Source organism: Enhydra lutris, unplaced genomic scaffold (assembly GCF_002288905.1).
Source record: "Enhydra lutris kenyoni isolate GAN:26980312 unplaced genomic scaffold, ASM228890v2 scaffoldscaffold22, whole genome shotgun sequence".
In the NCBI taxonomy this organism is placed as follows: Eukaryota; Metazoa; Chordata; class Mammalia; order Carnivora; family Mustelidae; genus Enhydra; species Enhydra lutris.
Window position 1 is genome coordinate 19,426,879 of NW_019154106.1, and position 14,793 is coordinate 19,441,671.

Consider the following 14,793-nt stretch of genomic DNA (forward strand, 5'->3'; position numbering starts at 1 on the left):
TCCAAGAGGCATCTCTTTTGATTTTGTTCACAGTGCCAGAAAAACAAACTAAATCTTTAACTGAGGAATACAAAGTTATGAGCCAGCCAAATTCAAATAAAAGAATTCTGACAACCTTAATAGCCAACAAAAAAGCCTGTTTGAATAAATTATGCTATGTACATACAGGTTATGGACTACTACGCAGCTATTAGATATGATTTAAAAGAATACTTAATGATACGAAGACATGTTAATGATACAGTTAAATGAAATGTAGTATACATAATTGGTATTTTTATAGACAAAGTCTCTGTTTATTTCCTTAAAATGAAAAAAAGCGGGGGGAGGGAGGTGTGCCTGGCTGGATCAGTTGGTAGAGCATGTGACTCTGGATCTCAGAGTTGTGAGTTCAAACCCCATGTAGGGCATGGAGTCTGCTTTAAAAAATAAAAAGACTAGAGCCAAACATTAGGTGGAAGAATTACCCAAAATTTTAATATTCTTCAGGCTTATCTGTAGTTTCTAAAATTTTAAAAAATAAATTCATATTACATACATTATAAGAAAAAGACTGTCATTAAAAAATTCTTTTGAAGAGTTGTCAAAATGTCCTCAAAGCGTAAGAGGCCATACTACTCAGCATATATGATGTGCCTTACGTTTATTATAAAGCAGGGGTTTTTAGCCAAGGGCAGTTCTGCTCCCTAGCAAATGTCTGGCATCTACTGCGTACAAGTCATGGATACTGTTAAACATCCTATAATATACAGGACAGCCCCAACAACAAGGAATTGTCCGGCCCAAAAAACACTAATACCAAGGTTGAGAAATCCTGTTCTAAAAGATTAGCTAAAATGATGGGAAAGAACTTCCTCCCTAGAGCCTGTTTAATCCTCAACTTCTCTGTTATGACTGTTGACAAGAAGGTAAATTAATTCTGACAGAAACATGGCCAGCCATCTGTTGGATTGGTCTAATTCAATTCTCTTCATGTTTCCAAATCAACCTCAGCTATAAAGGGTCTCAGCACTTCCCTGGGTCACATTCTAAACGCAGCCCGACAAACAAAAGCATGCAGCTATCTTTTCATGTGAAAAAGCCATGTCCCCACTCCCACTCCCATCAATATTTTGTTCCTGAACATTTTAGTCAAGTGGGAGTTTATTATTACAAATTAGTAGAAGCTCTAAAATGTGTCATACTTCTGTTTATCCCAATGTCATAAGCAAAACTCCATTTTCTTCAAAGTCTCATTCAGTAAAGCATAAGATTATTTGCCAAAGGCAAGATTCCAGGAACCAAACAGGGAGCTATTTCTTGGATCTTAACTCTATCCTTTGGACAAGCTTAATTTATATACTAGAATCTCCTTGTCTACTGTCATGGAAATTTTTAAAAACAAAAGAAACAGTAGAAATAAGCCAAACCCACGATAAGATTTCCAAAGTCTAAGAGAACTGCAGCCACAGAATGAATACAAAGTCAACAAGAAAAACACCAGATTTTTTTCACAAGTGGCAAAAGAGCCTGAGAAATGGAAAGAGATGTTCTGACCTCACTGGCCAGTCCTAAGAATCTGGTTCCAGAGCAAACGTGTACCAGGGTGTACACAGAAGGTTATGGCCAGAAAAGCAGGCGAAAGGGGAAGATTTGAAGAAATGGCTCATTTTTCTGAAATCCTTAAGCCCGGTTCCTGTTTATTCTAGCTCCAATTTTTTTCTCACTGTCAGAGTTCATCTCTAGATCAAAAAACACAGGGAGAATGATAAGCACAAAGACTCAGTCTTTGAACCCAGAGGATTTTTGGTACTAGGAACCATCATGCAACTCTGCAAAATAATGTACTATTATTTTACAGTTCTCTACATTTACAGCACATAGTCTATAAAACCATACCAACAGCAATATTCCAACATACGTGAGGATTTGGTTCCATAGTGATTCTTGAATAAGTGTAAGGAAGTTCTCCATACCATGCTGTAAGTCTTGGTTGCTTGTAAGTTACATCTAAGAAAGAAAATACAGGGCCTTTGAAGTGGTTTAATGCTATTTAAGGCGCCTCCTGAGTGCCATGCAATGTGCAAGAAACTACGAGAAACACAAAGGCAGAGTAAAGATGAGCTCTGACTCAGGGTTCTACACATTCTTAGAAGACATGGGATTTCAGGAGTAGAGTGACTCAGAGTTCAAGGAAGACAAGAGAAGGTATGCTGGCACAAACCACAGCAGCAAAAGCTCTGAGGTGAGAGTATACATGACTTGTTTGTGTCAGTGAGGACATAAGTAAGAGTGGAGTCAGGGGCGCCTGGGTGGCTCAGCTGGTTAAGCAACAGCCTTTGGCCCAGGTCATGATCCGGGAGCCCCAAGATTGAGTTCCACGTTGGGCTCCCTGCACAAGGAGTCTCCTTCTCCCTCTGACCCTCTCCCTTCTCATGATCTTTCTCTCGCTAATAAATAAAATCTTTAAAAAAAAAAAAAAAAAGAGTCACACTGCAGAACAGTTCAGATTAGAGAGGGTCTAAAAAATGCAGGTTATGGAGTCTGAACCCTTGTAGGCAGGAATCTGTGGCACCAACATCCACACAAAACATGACACACTGTTCATCCACGTGCCACCTTTTGATTTTAAGAAAAAAGGGTTCTGACCAACCACAGCACAAAGCTGATAGTAGTCAGAAGTTTTTGATGTCCAATTTATCGAGAAGGGAGTTATTCATAGATCTGCTGTTTTTCCCCACAAATGAAATCAACTGCTATAATAAGAACAATAATGATAAAGGCAGCTAACATTCACCGAAGGCTTACTATGTACCAGTCATTCTGCTAAGCACTTATCATGCTGTATCTCATTTAATTATCACAACACCCTTAACGAGGTAGGTATTATTATTAGACCATTTTACAGATCAGAAAACCAAGAATCGGAAAACTATTTAACTAGAACTTGCTTAAAATTAACAATTACTTTGAACGGCAAGGCCAGCGATCAACGCCAAGCTGGCCACCAAAGCCCTCCTGTGGAAACTCTGGGAGTCAGGAGAAAAAGTGGATTCCTATTCTGATGTCGGAGTCACAAAAATGAAGTCTGTATACTTTGCCTCTTTCTTTACAGAAAATTTGAATTCGTTCAATGTGCCAGAAAGGAAATTTTATGTTAGAGCACAGACGTCCTCCAGTGGCCACCTCTGGTATAGCAGATACTGTTGGCTTGTGGATGCCCACAAAGGGGCAGGTTCCAAGCCAGGCAATCTTTACAAACTCCCAGAGCACAAATGCTGAAACTAAAGGACACTGGACTCCTCTAATGAAATGAAAATGAAAATAAAAAGCCGGTAATAAGGATCATAAAAGAACATATGCCAAATGGAATCAGAAAAAGAAAAGCTCTGGAAGTTTCTATGGAGAAAGAGGAAAACTGTCACTATTTAAAGTAATAAAGGTAATGAACAAACTCAAAAAGAGAGATATCAACCACAGTTCAGCCAAACCAAACATCCTTTGGTTGCTTGAATCCCACCTCCATGCTCCTGCCCTGTTCACTCTGATCTCTGAGCCTGCTGTCTGCTGTTTCTTCTGCCTAGTATACTCTTCCTTGTCCCTTTTGATTGGCAAATCCCTACTCATCTTTAGGATCCCTGTTAGGTTTTAAATCTGTTTACTTAGGACTGGGCATAGTGAAAAAGGCAACGGTATCAGAAAACATTCTAGAAAGGGAGACTAGGCAGCAACAAGTACGATCTCAGACATCTACTTACCGTCTCTGATGCCAGTCCTCTGTTTCCAGGGAACGACCTCACAAAGCTGTTCCAATACCCAGTCAGCTTCTTTTAAGTTAATAAAGCCAGGATACAAACACACCCTTGATGCAGAAAGAACCATTATTAACTAAGTCATTGTTATAACTAAATATAACTAAAATATAACTAAATATAAATATTTATATAAATATATAAATAATTACAACTGAACATAACTAAATAACTAAACCATTATTAACTGAAGAATACAAAAAGAGGGGAGTCTGGGTGGCTCAGTCAGTTAAGCATCCAATTCTCAATTTCGGCTCAGGTCATGATCTCGGGGTTCTGGGATCCAGCACCCCCATCAGGGGCTCAGTGTGGAGTCTGCCTGAGATTCCCTCTCTCCCTTTGCTTCTCCCCCTGCTCATGCACACTCTCTCTCACTCAAAATAAATAAAAATCTTTTTTTTTTTAATAAATAAAAATCTTAAAAAAAAAACACAGAGAAGATGAGCTAGTCTCTAACCATTAGTGAAGGAAGTTAATCTGGATGTTTCCTCATGGGTAGGTGAAATCATCTTACATCTCTCATGGCAAAACCTAATTATCACCAGGTCATGATGTTCCACATGTGAAATAAACGTTCACGTTAGGACAAATAAAAGAGGCAATAAAGGAAAAATAATGCATGAGGGCTTTTAGAGACATGATTCAAATACTGCTCTACCACCACCTGCTGTGAAACCTTGGGCAAATTATTTAACTTCTCTGAACTTTGGTTTTTCTTATCTGTAACACAAAAATGATATCTGCCTCATAGGCTCACTATGGAACGTAGAGTAATTAATAAAATGCCTGGCCCTGTGTTATTTTAACAATTGGTTGTCTTCTGAGACTAAGCCAAGTAGGGAAAAGGATCATTTATGACTCTATCAAAATAAACATTTCCAAATGAGGGTTCTTTCTCTCACTGAATATACACTTACTTCAGTAATGTCAAATCAGCTCAAAATCATTTTGGATATCCTTCTTAAGAAATGTTCTCAGGGTGCCTGAGTGGCTCAGTGGGTTAAAGCCTCTGCCTTCGGCTCAGGTCATGATCCCAGGGTCCTGGGATCAAGCCCCACATCGGGCTCTTTGCTTGGCAGGGAGCCTGCTTCCTCCTCTCTGTCTGCCTGCCTCTCTGCCTACTTGTGATCTCTGTCAAATAAATAAATAAAATCTTTAAAAAAAAAAAAGAAATGTTCTCAAAGCCCTTGGAACATTCTGCTGAACTTCACTCTCTGAGGGTGTGTCTGATTTTTTTAAAGAGCCAAAGCTCACCTGAAGCCACGTCTGGTTAACAATGAGATGCGACCAAAACAATGCAACTGGGTTTCTTGTGTGACTGTTAAACTGGCTTTGAAAGGGAGGTTCTGAAGCTCTTTGTAAGCAATGCATTCAGATATGCAAGTTCAGATACATTTATTTTAAATGCTTCATTATTTTATAGTGACAATAAGTATATTCTTGAATTAAGGGGATATTTTTAAAAAATTTTTTTAAGATTATATCTATTTATTTGAGAGAGACAGAGAGAGCGTGTGCAAGCAGAGGAAAGAGCAGAGGGGGAGGGAGAAAGAAGCTCAAGCCGACTACATGCTGACCCTGACCCAGCGATCCTGAGATCACGATCCGAGCCAAAACCAAGAGGTGGACACTTAACCAACTGAGCCACCCAGGTATGCCTCAAAATGCTTTTAATAATGATTAATGCCATCGATACCCTAAGTTGTATATGCTTTACCTTTACTAAAACTTATCTTAATGTAGATTAAGATATTGACCCACTCATGTAGATTAAGGGTTAACATAACTTAATATGTTGCATATAAATATATGCAGTAATATGATTAATACGATAATGAATGTAGTAATACATATAATGTAACGTAATAAAATGTAGCACCCGGAGCATAGAAGTGAAGGCTAGATCAACTCGAATTTTAAGTTACTATGTGGCACTAGGAAAAAGTCCTCAATCTCCTTGGCCTGCATTTCCTCATCTAAAAAATTACAGAAGTAACAGTTACCATACCTGACGGAGAGGCTATGAAAATGTTCTGAAGTTATAAATGCTATATAAAAAGAGATATTACACACCCAAGAATTTCAGAGGCAGAAGTTACCTATTTCATGTCAGGGAACAGAATATTTTAAGAGACTATAATTTGATTATAATTACAGTCACTTTCTAGGGAGGATGCACTTACCTAGATGTGCCTGTGGGTGACATGCTGATTTCATACACACCCTCTTTGCTACAGAAATTAAGAAAACAGACTCATTAGTATCAGGCAAATAATAAACTCCCCCAGTGGGAGAGCTGTGCTTTGCAGCTCCCCAACTTCCGGTCACCTACACCATTTCAGCATGAGCACGCACTGTGAGGGACGCACATCCCCACCTCTTCCACTACTGAGATGAAGGGCAAGATGGTGGCAGATTACCGATGTCACTGGGAACTGAATCTTGAGGGGATCAGGCCATGGAGACAAAGACAGGGATAAAATAAATTCCAATTCTACCCCTTTATATTTCACCCATAATTTAGGCTGATAGGGTCCAGAGATCTATCATAAAGGGGTACCAAAGAGAGCATCTCTTTGGACACTCTGGAATAGGTGCATTTACACTAGGCAAATACATCTCAGAGCTCTGAGCTTCTGCTGCTTTCAGATACATGTCTAATGAGGTTCCCACTCTGATGAACATCCTTCAAAGGCTCCCCACCAACTTTTCAGCATTGTATTCAAGGTCCCCATGATGTAGCTCCACTTCCTGACAGCTCCCACTCACTCATGATCCTCCACTACTGTTTGGAATCTCCTAAATACACCACAGTATTTTTTCTTTCTTTATTTTATTTTATTTATTCAAAAGCAAGCAAGCACTAGCAGGGGGAGGGGCAAAGGGAGAAACAGACTCCCTCTGAGCTGGGAGCCCAACATAGGGCTTGATCCCAGGACTCCAGGATCATGACCTGAGCCAAAGGAAAACGCTTAACTGACTGAGCCCACCCCGGTGCTCCACACCACGGTATTTCTAATCCTGCTTTCCTACAAGTTGAAATGCTTCCCTGCCATCCAGCACCCCCAATCCAACCCACCTGAGCTTTAGTCTGGGAGAAAATTCTAATTCATTCCTCAACATCGCAGTTCAGCCTCACCTTCTGTAATGCTTTCCTGACCTCTAATCCGCCCAAATAATGTTAACCATCTCATCCTCTGTGCTACCACTAGACCCTACTATAATTCTACTGTTTTACAACATACATGACTGCAATTTCTTATTACATGTCTATTTCATTTACTAAACTGTGGGCTACTGAGGGGCAAGGAATAGGTTACTGTTCTGTTTCCCAGTGCCTTGCACATTGTAGATGGGCAGTAAAAGCTCAGAATTTAATCAAATGTGAAAAAGTACAAAACTGTTCCAGAAGTGCAGCATGGCCAGGTCCACAGTGAGAAAACTGATCCAGACTGCATAGGTTCCTGTACCAGCATAACAGTCAGACCCTTCCTGGACAGAGCTCAGTTACAGAGAACATAAAGGGACAGTTTTCACATCACCCTCTGCCATGTGAGTTAGTAGTTCGTGATCTGTGAGCTGGGCTCTTGGGCAAATGTGAGAGCGCCTCCGAGCAAAAATGTGGGCAGGATTATTGTTATATACATTTATGACATCTCTAGATGGTCTCCCCCGCCCCACCCCCGAGTGTAAATTACAATGTTTAATTGCAATTGTAAATTACAATTACAATGTTTCAGTGTGATAGGTTTTGGGCCATGTTTAGAAATTGGCTCACTTTAGGGACGCCTGGGTGGCTCAGTTGGTTAAGCAGCTGCCTTCGGCTCAGGTCATGATCCCAGCGTCCTGGGATCGAGTCCCACATCGGGCTCCTCGCTCGTCAGGGAGCCTGCTTCTCCCTCTGCCTCTGCCTGCCATTCTGTCTGCCTGTGCTCGCTCTCTCTCCCTCTCTCTCTCTGACAAATAAATAAATAAAATCTTTAAAAAAAAAAAAAAAAAAAAAAAGAAATTGGCTCACTTTAAACATGGGTGACATTTTTGGCTATTAAATAAGAATCTAAGGAGCAAACTTTAGATAACCAGAATTAACAAACCTTGGGGTCAAGCAGGAACTTCTGTCATTTTGCTCTGACCTGAATATTCACAACTGCCCATTTTTTCAGCCTGAATGTCCCATCCGTACCTAGTAATAAGTTTCATGGTTTTTTATTCTCTTTATCACCAATGGAGGCAATGTCACATGGTGTTCACAAACGAATCCAAGACTGTGAGAGCCACCAGACTCTGCTTAAATGATCCTATCGTCCAAACCTTTAATGTTACAGACAAAGAAACTGAAGTTCAGAGAGATGGCCTTAATGTACCTAAGGACTAGATACATAGCTAAATAGTGGCCAGGCCACAACTATACACCCTCTTTGAAAGTATGATGACATTCCTGGGGCGCCTGGGTGGCTCAGTGGGTTAAAGCCTCTGCCTTCGGCTCAGGTCATGATCTCAGGGTCCTGGGATTGAGCCCCGCATAGGGCTCTCTGCTCAGCAGGGGAGCCTGCTTCCTCCTCTCTCTCTCTGCCTGCTTGTGATCTCTGTCTGTCAAATAAATAAATTAAAAAATAAAAATAAAAAAGTACGACGACATTCCTGTTTCAAATTTTTCCTGGGCTTACAAGTCAACCTGGAAATAGCCAAGCAGTCTAACAGACTATTCCTGGGCAGGAAGAAAGGGAGAGAATCTCAAGCAGGCTCCAACTCTTGACTGAGCACAGAGCCTGATGTGGGGCTCAATTTCACCACCCTAAGATCATGACTTGAGCAGAAATCAAAAGTTGGCCACTTCACTGAGCCACTCAGGCACCCCACAAAGCATCTTTCATTAATTTTGGAAAAGAGTATTTTATATACAGATCAGTGTAAGAGGAACTATAAATTAAAGATGACATTTTTATATACAGATCAACATAAGAGGAAATGAAACTGCTCTGGAACAATTATACGAGAATTTAAGGCCCTCTAGATTTCCAGCAGTTTTCTTTTGTTAAGTGTTGCTAGTAAAATAGTACCTGATGAAAGTCTTCTTAAAAGGCCAGTTTCAGGCGCGTCTGAGTGGCTCAGTGGGTTAAGCCGCTGCCTTCGGCTCAGGTCATGATCTCATGGGTCCTGGGATCGAGCCCCGCATCAGGCACTCTGCTCAGCGGAGAGCCGCCTGCTTCCCCCTCTCTCTCTGCCTGCCTCGCTGCCTACTTGTGATCTCTATGTCAAATAAATAAATAAATAAAATCTATTAAAAAAAAAAAAAAAGGCCAGTTTCAGGGCACCTAGGTGGCAAAGTCAGCTGAATATCCGACTCTTAGTTTTAGCTCAGGTCATGAGCTCAGGGTCTTGAGATCAAGCTCCGTGTGGAACTCTAAGCTCAGTGAGGAGTCTGCTAAAGTTTCTCTCTCCTTCTCCCTCTGCCCCTCCCTGTGCGTGCTCTCTAAAATAAATAAATCTTAAAAAAACAAAAACAAAAAACACCGTATTTCAATGACTCAGGAAAAATCCCGCTCTGTCTTTACCTAGGAGATATTTTAGCTTACTGTCTGCAGATCTTAATGAATCAGGGTCAGGAAATCCACACCAGAATCACAGTTTAAGGTACAAGTATCTTCTTGCATTTTCCACACCATCAGCAAATTGAGCAAGGCTTCCCAAAGGACCAAGTTTAAAGACGTCTAAGATACAACTATCCCAACCTAAAATTAATACAGTAACTGGGCCCTTATCTCTTTCAGATGGAAAACCCAGTGAGGGAAAGATCTGGGCTCTCCATTTTCCTGTGGGCAGCAAATACAGAAAGGCAACAAATTACTTACTCAATTACTCGTGGCTCTGGAGCTCTGCGTACTACCTGCAAGGAAACAGGCAGATTTTACTTCTGGAATGATCCCTAATCCTCAGAAAGGCTTATGTGCAGGACTACCACATCTTCTCATTTCTGATAAAAATAAGTCAAGTTTAAAACTATCCCTTTTTTTAATTTCAAGCTTTTACAATCCTACCAGAGACCCTTGTCTGCTTTTCTTAGAACTATTTCACAGTTACTAGCGGGCAAGAAAAAATAATAAAAGTAGAATTAATCCACTTTCAAAGCAGCCAGTAATTCTGGAAAAACCTTCTTTCCAGGCAACTATTTATTTATTTATTTTAATTATTTTTCCAGGAAAACTTTTTAAAATAGAAGACATACTGGGGTGCTTAGGTAGCACAGTTGGTTGAGCATCAGACTCTTGGTTTCGGCTTAGGTCATGATCTCAGGTTGTAAGATTGAGCCCTGCTTGGGCTCCGTGCTCAGCACAGAGTTGACCTCAAAGATTCTCTCTTCCTCTGCTGAGTCATGCACATGCATGCTCTTTCTCTTAAATTAATTTAATTAAACCTTTAAAAAATAAAATACAAGATAAACTAAGAAATAAATTTTAATCATTATTTACACAATCACTATTACAGCAAGATGACAAATTTTTAGCTTTTTCCATGTTATTAACAACAGTGAATCTTCACTGTTTCTTACAATTTTTCCCCATGGGGGGAAAAAAAGGCTAAAAAATCAGGCATTGTAGTAGCTGAAAATTTCAACCCAATCCGGAGACATCTGCTAAAGACACTAGCACTAAAGACAGCATGGTTTGTTAGAACCATGTTAGAACTCAGACAACGAATGCAAGTGCTAATCACGGTATAACCTCCTTCCCCCCAAAATGGGAATTATACTTGCCCATCAGTTGGGAGCAGACTATAAAGAATCTTCAGACATACTAAGGAACTGATATGCCACATTTCATTATAAGTAAAGGCCTTTCACCTTCCTTTCATTAGTGAATTCAGTCACTACTGGAGTGTCTACTATGTGAATATAGCTTTTACAAGCAAATCTGTTAGCACTGTAGGAGAATTAAGAACTTACTTGCTGGGGTTCTTTGAACACAAACTGTCTGTCTGAAAGGTGACGCTCCTTGCTCATCCATGTGTGACCAGGTCTCTGGAGGAGACGGCTCTTAGCAGGGGGGGCTGAAACGAGCAAGAAGGGGCGTGAAACAGACTCAAAAAGTCTGCTCTAGGGAGCAAGGGCCAATAAAATCCAGCTGAAGATAACCGATATGACACTTAGAAATTAATGAGTAAAGTCTGTCGGAGATCCCACTACACACACTGAAAGGTGGGAGAGCTGTGACAAAATCCGAGGAACACTATACCTCAACCGCCAATAAAAGATGACCACCAGGGGGACGCCTGGGTGGCTCAGTTGGTTAAGCAGCTGCCTTTGGCTCAGGTCATGATCCCAGCGTCCTGGGATCGAGTCCCGCATCGGGCTCCTTGCTCGGCAGGGAACCTGCTTCTCCCTCTGCCTCTGTCTGCCATTCTGTCTGCCTGTGCTCGCTCTCTCTCCCTCTCTCTCTGACAAATAAATAAAATCTTTAAAAAAAAAAAAAAAAAAAAAAAAAGATGACCACCAGTGGGGCACCTGGGGCTCAGACGGTTAGCGTCTGCCTTTGGCCCAGGTCATGATCGAGCTGGGATCAACCTGGGATTGAGCCCTACATTGGGCTCCCTGCTCAGCAGGGAGCCTGTTTCCCCCCTACTCTGCCTACTGCCTACTGGTGATCTCTCTAATAAATAAATAAAATCTTAAAAAAAAAAAAAAGATCATCAAGAAAATCAAGGCATCAGCTACACTTTAAATAACTCCTTAACATCAACTGAAATACAAGTACATTCACACAAGATCCCCACGAGTTCTTGCCTGGCTGAGCAGGGGCCTGGCTCTTAAGGGGACCAGCCCAGGCTCCCTGCACTCGGGCTCGCTGTCTTTTGTCCTCCATATTGACCAAAAACGCTTCTGCTCTTAGCTTTCAGATTTCATTCCTGATTAAAACCACACGAGGGTATCTGTTTGGGGAAAAAAAAGTGCTTTTAGTTAGGATTGTGAGTGTGAACCACCTAAGGAAGTCATTATAATCCTTTCAAGCTCAATGCAATCGGAGAGTCTATACAAAATTAATTTCTGTCATCACATCTCAATCAAGGAGCCTACTAAGTCATTTAGAACTGCAGGTTTTAACGTTCATTTTTGCAATCTTATAGAACCTTTTTTTTCCCCCCAAGAGAGAATGAGCGTGCATTGGTGGTGGGGTAGAAAAGAGAGAGATTCTTTTTTTTTTTCCCTTCACCATAGCACATACCCTCCCCAATGTCCATCACCCAACCACCCCATCCCTCACCCCCCTCCCCTCCAGCAACCCTCAGTTTGTTTCCTGAGATTAGGTCTCTTAGGTTTGTCTCCTTCTCTGGTTTCATCATCATTCTTCCCCCACTTCCCCTATGATCCTTTGTCTTGTTTCTCAAATTCCTCTTATCAGTGAGATCATAATTGTCTTTCCCTGATTGACTTATTTTGCTTAGCATAATACCCTCTAGTTCCATCCACGTTGTTGCAAATGTCAAGATTTTGGGGGTTTTGATGGCTGCGTAATATTCCATTGTATATATACACCACATCTTCTTTATCCATTCATCTCTTGATGGACATCTAGGTTCTTTCCATAGTTCGGTTATTGTGGACATTGCTGCTATAAACATTTGGGTGCCTGGGCCCTTTCAGATCACTACGTTTGTGTCTTTAGGGTAAATACCCAGTAGTGCGATTGCTGGGTCAGAGGGTAGCTCTATTTTCAACTTTTTGAGGAACTTCCATACTGTTTTCCTGAGTGGCTGCACAAGCTTGCATTCCCACCAACAGTGTAGGAGGGTTCGCCGTGGAGAGAGAAAAATCTTAAACAGATTTCACGCCTGGTGCAGAGCCCATGCAGGGCTCGATCTCACCACCCTGAGATCATGACCTGAGCCAAGATCAAGAGTCAGACTGAGCCACCCAGGCGTCCCAATGTACATTTGCTTCTAACAGTACATTTGCTTCTTTCCCAAGAAAGTACAGGTTAAGAAACTCTAAGATCTATCATAAACGACATTAGTCTTAGTAGTGTCAAAGAAACTGTAATATTCTCTCACCTATACGGATACTGAGAAATAGCTCAGACTCCGTTTCCAAGGGCACTTCCATATTCCGTTTTAACTGGCTATATCAAACTTCCCTGGAAGCGTATTAAAAAATACCCATGTGGTTGGGGCGCCTGGGTGGCTCAGTGGGTTAAGCCTCTGCCTTTGGCTCAGGTCATGATCTCAGGGTCCTGGGATCGAGCCCCGCATCGGGCTCTCTGCTCGGCAGGGAGCCTGCCTCCCCCTCTTTCTCTGCCCACCTCTCTACTTGTGATCTCTCTCTCCTTGTCGAATAAATAAATAAATAAATCTTAAAAAAAAATACCCATGGTCTGTCTCAGAATGGATCCACCTCAGGATGGATCCAAGTGTTCGTTTTGCGACAAGCATCGTGGGAGATGGTGCTAAGGGGGCACAGATGATGACTACAAGGTTAAGCGGCTCACCCAGAGTCACTTGGGAAGTCAACAGGAGGTAGATTAACATTCAAACTTTATTAACTTCCAGTTTTCAGTCAACTGAAAAAAAAAACCACTTCCTAATACTCAGCAATACTAATTTGGCATTTCTGCCATTAAAATTTTAGCTCACAGCAAATACAGAAGCACAGCTACTAAAAAGACCAACACAGGGAGGTTCAAGCCACATGTTCTGAACCTATGATCCGTTTCTTTATTGCTCTAAGAAAGCTTCACATTTCAAGTCCTCGCAGGTGACAAGCTCGTTTTATGGCTTATCTAGCATTCCAATGTCCAGACCTTCCCCAGACCTTCTGAGCTGAGGTGAGCCCAGGAATAGGTACACTGAACAAATTTCCCCAGGTGATAAACATACCATTCCTTCTCCGTTAATAGGTAGGGAGATGACGGAGACTGCCATCTGCCCCAAAAGAGCTAATGGCAGAGTCAAATGCCAACCCTCGACACCCACAAGATGTGTAGAGACAGCTTACATTTACTTTCTCTCAACGGGAGGGTCAAAAGCTCTGAACACCCGTAGCTGTAGTCCTCGCTCTGTTCCCAAGGGAGAAGTACGCTGTTATGGGCCAGGGCACAGCTGCTGAAAAGAGAGATTTCAGAGCCCCAACCCAGACCTAACCGATGTTGTGGCCCAGAAACTGCTAAGCAAGCCCACCTTCCACCCCGGGGTTCTTCCCCCACATAAAGCTCGAGAACCCCGCAGAAGGCAAACGCCGAGAGCTCGGGCGCCAGCCTGACTCGCTCCGAATCTAAATCTGGCAGCTCCCGGCCGCATGACCGGTCAGCTGACTTCACCTTTCCCGGCCCGAGTTTCTTCCTCTGTAAAGAGCGGGACCAAGACCTCTCTCGCGGCTAAAGCGCAGATCAGGAGATCCTCGGCGGTGAAAAAGCCTGGTCCTCAAGCAGCGCTTGCAACTTGCCCTATTTTCGAGTCTTATCTTCCAGGAGCCCCGGGACGCGGTCCTGGAGGTCGACGCGGGAGGATCCTCAGGGGGCGGTCCCCAAAGGCCCAGCCGCCCAGCGGGGAGCGGGGACCCCACAGCAGCCGGCGGAGCCGGCGCGCAGGTACAAACCCACCCGGTCCTGGAACGAACCCCGCTGGCCCAGACCCGCGTCGCCACCGGCTGTCGGGGAACCTTAACAGTGGAACACCGACTCCGACCGCTCGCAACCACAGGCCGCGGCGTCAGGAATTTCCTCTGACGTCACGCGCCGCCGCCACTACTTCCGGCGCCGTTAGCTGGAGTCCGGGCAGCTACGTGTTCCCTGAGGCGAGAGGTCCGGCTCGCTGAAGGTGCAGATAAGGGCCGGCATAGGAGCCGAGCGCGGACTGAAGGTGCGATAGGAGCCGGGTCGGCAGCCAGGACATGGCGAAGGTGGGAATGAAGACGCGTTTCATAGGCCAAGGTCCTTCGGGCCATAATCCACCCCCCTCGCTCCCAAACCAAGCCGGAGACATCTAAGTGCCCGCAACCTTGGTCTCTGTGGAA

The 14,793-nt window shown here is 42.8% G+C and overlaps 1 protein-coding gene across 1 annotated transcript in view; it reads right to left on the reverse strand.

Annotated features, from left to right (window-relative positions):
• LOC111150166 (alkB homolog 3, alpha-ketoglutaratedependent dioxygenase) overlaps positions 1–14,462 on the reverse strand; it is a 36,871-nt gene extending 22,409 nt beyond the window's left edge. The window contains exons 1-7 of the mRNA XM_022507562.1: positions 13,777–14,462; positions 11,572–11,717; positions 10,735–10,838; positions 9,644–9,678; positions 5,975–6,022; positions 3,738–3,841; positions 1,901–1,989 (exon numbers count right to left, since the gene is read on the reverse strand). Coding sequence (XP_022363270.1) covers positions 1,901–1,989; positions 3,738–3,841; positions 5,975–6,022; positions 9,644–9,678; positions 10,735–10,838; positions 11,572–11,650 — 459 coding nt within the window. The 5' untranslated portion in view covers positions 11,651–11,717; positions 13,777–14,462. The remainder of the gene's footprint in view (positions 1–1,900; positions 1,990–3,737; positions 3,842–5,974; positions 6,023–9,643; positions 9,679–10,734; positions 10,839–11,571; positions 11,718–13,776) is intronic.
• Between the last annotated feature and the right edge of the window lie 331 nt (positions 14,463–14,793).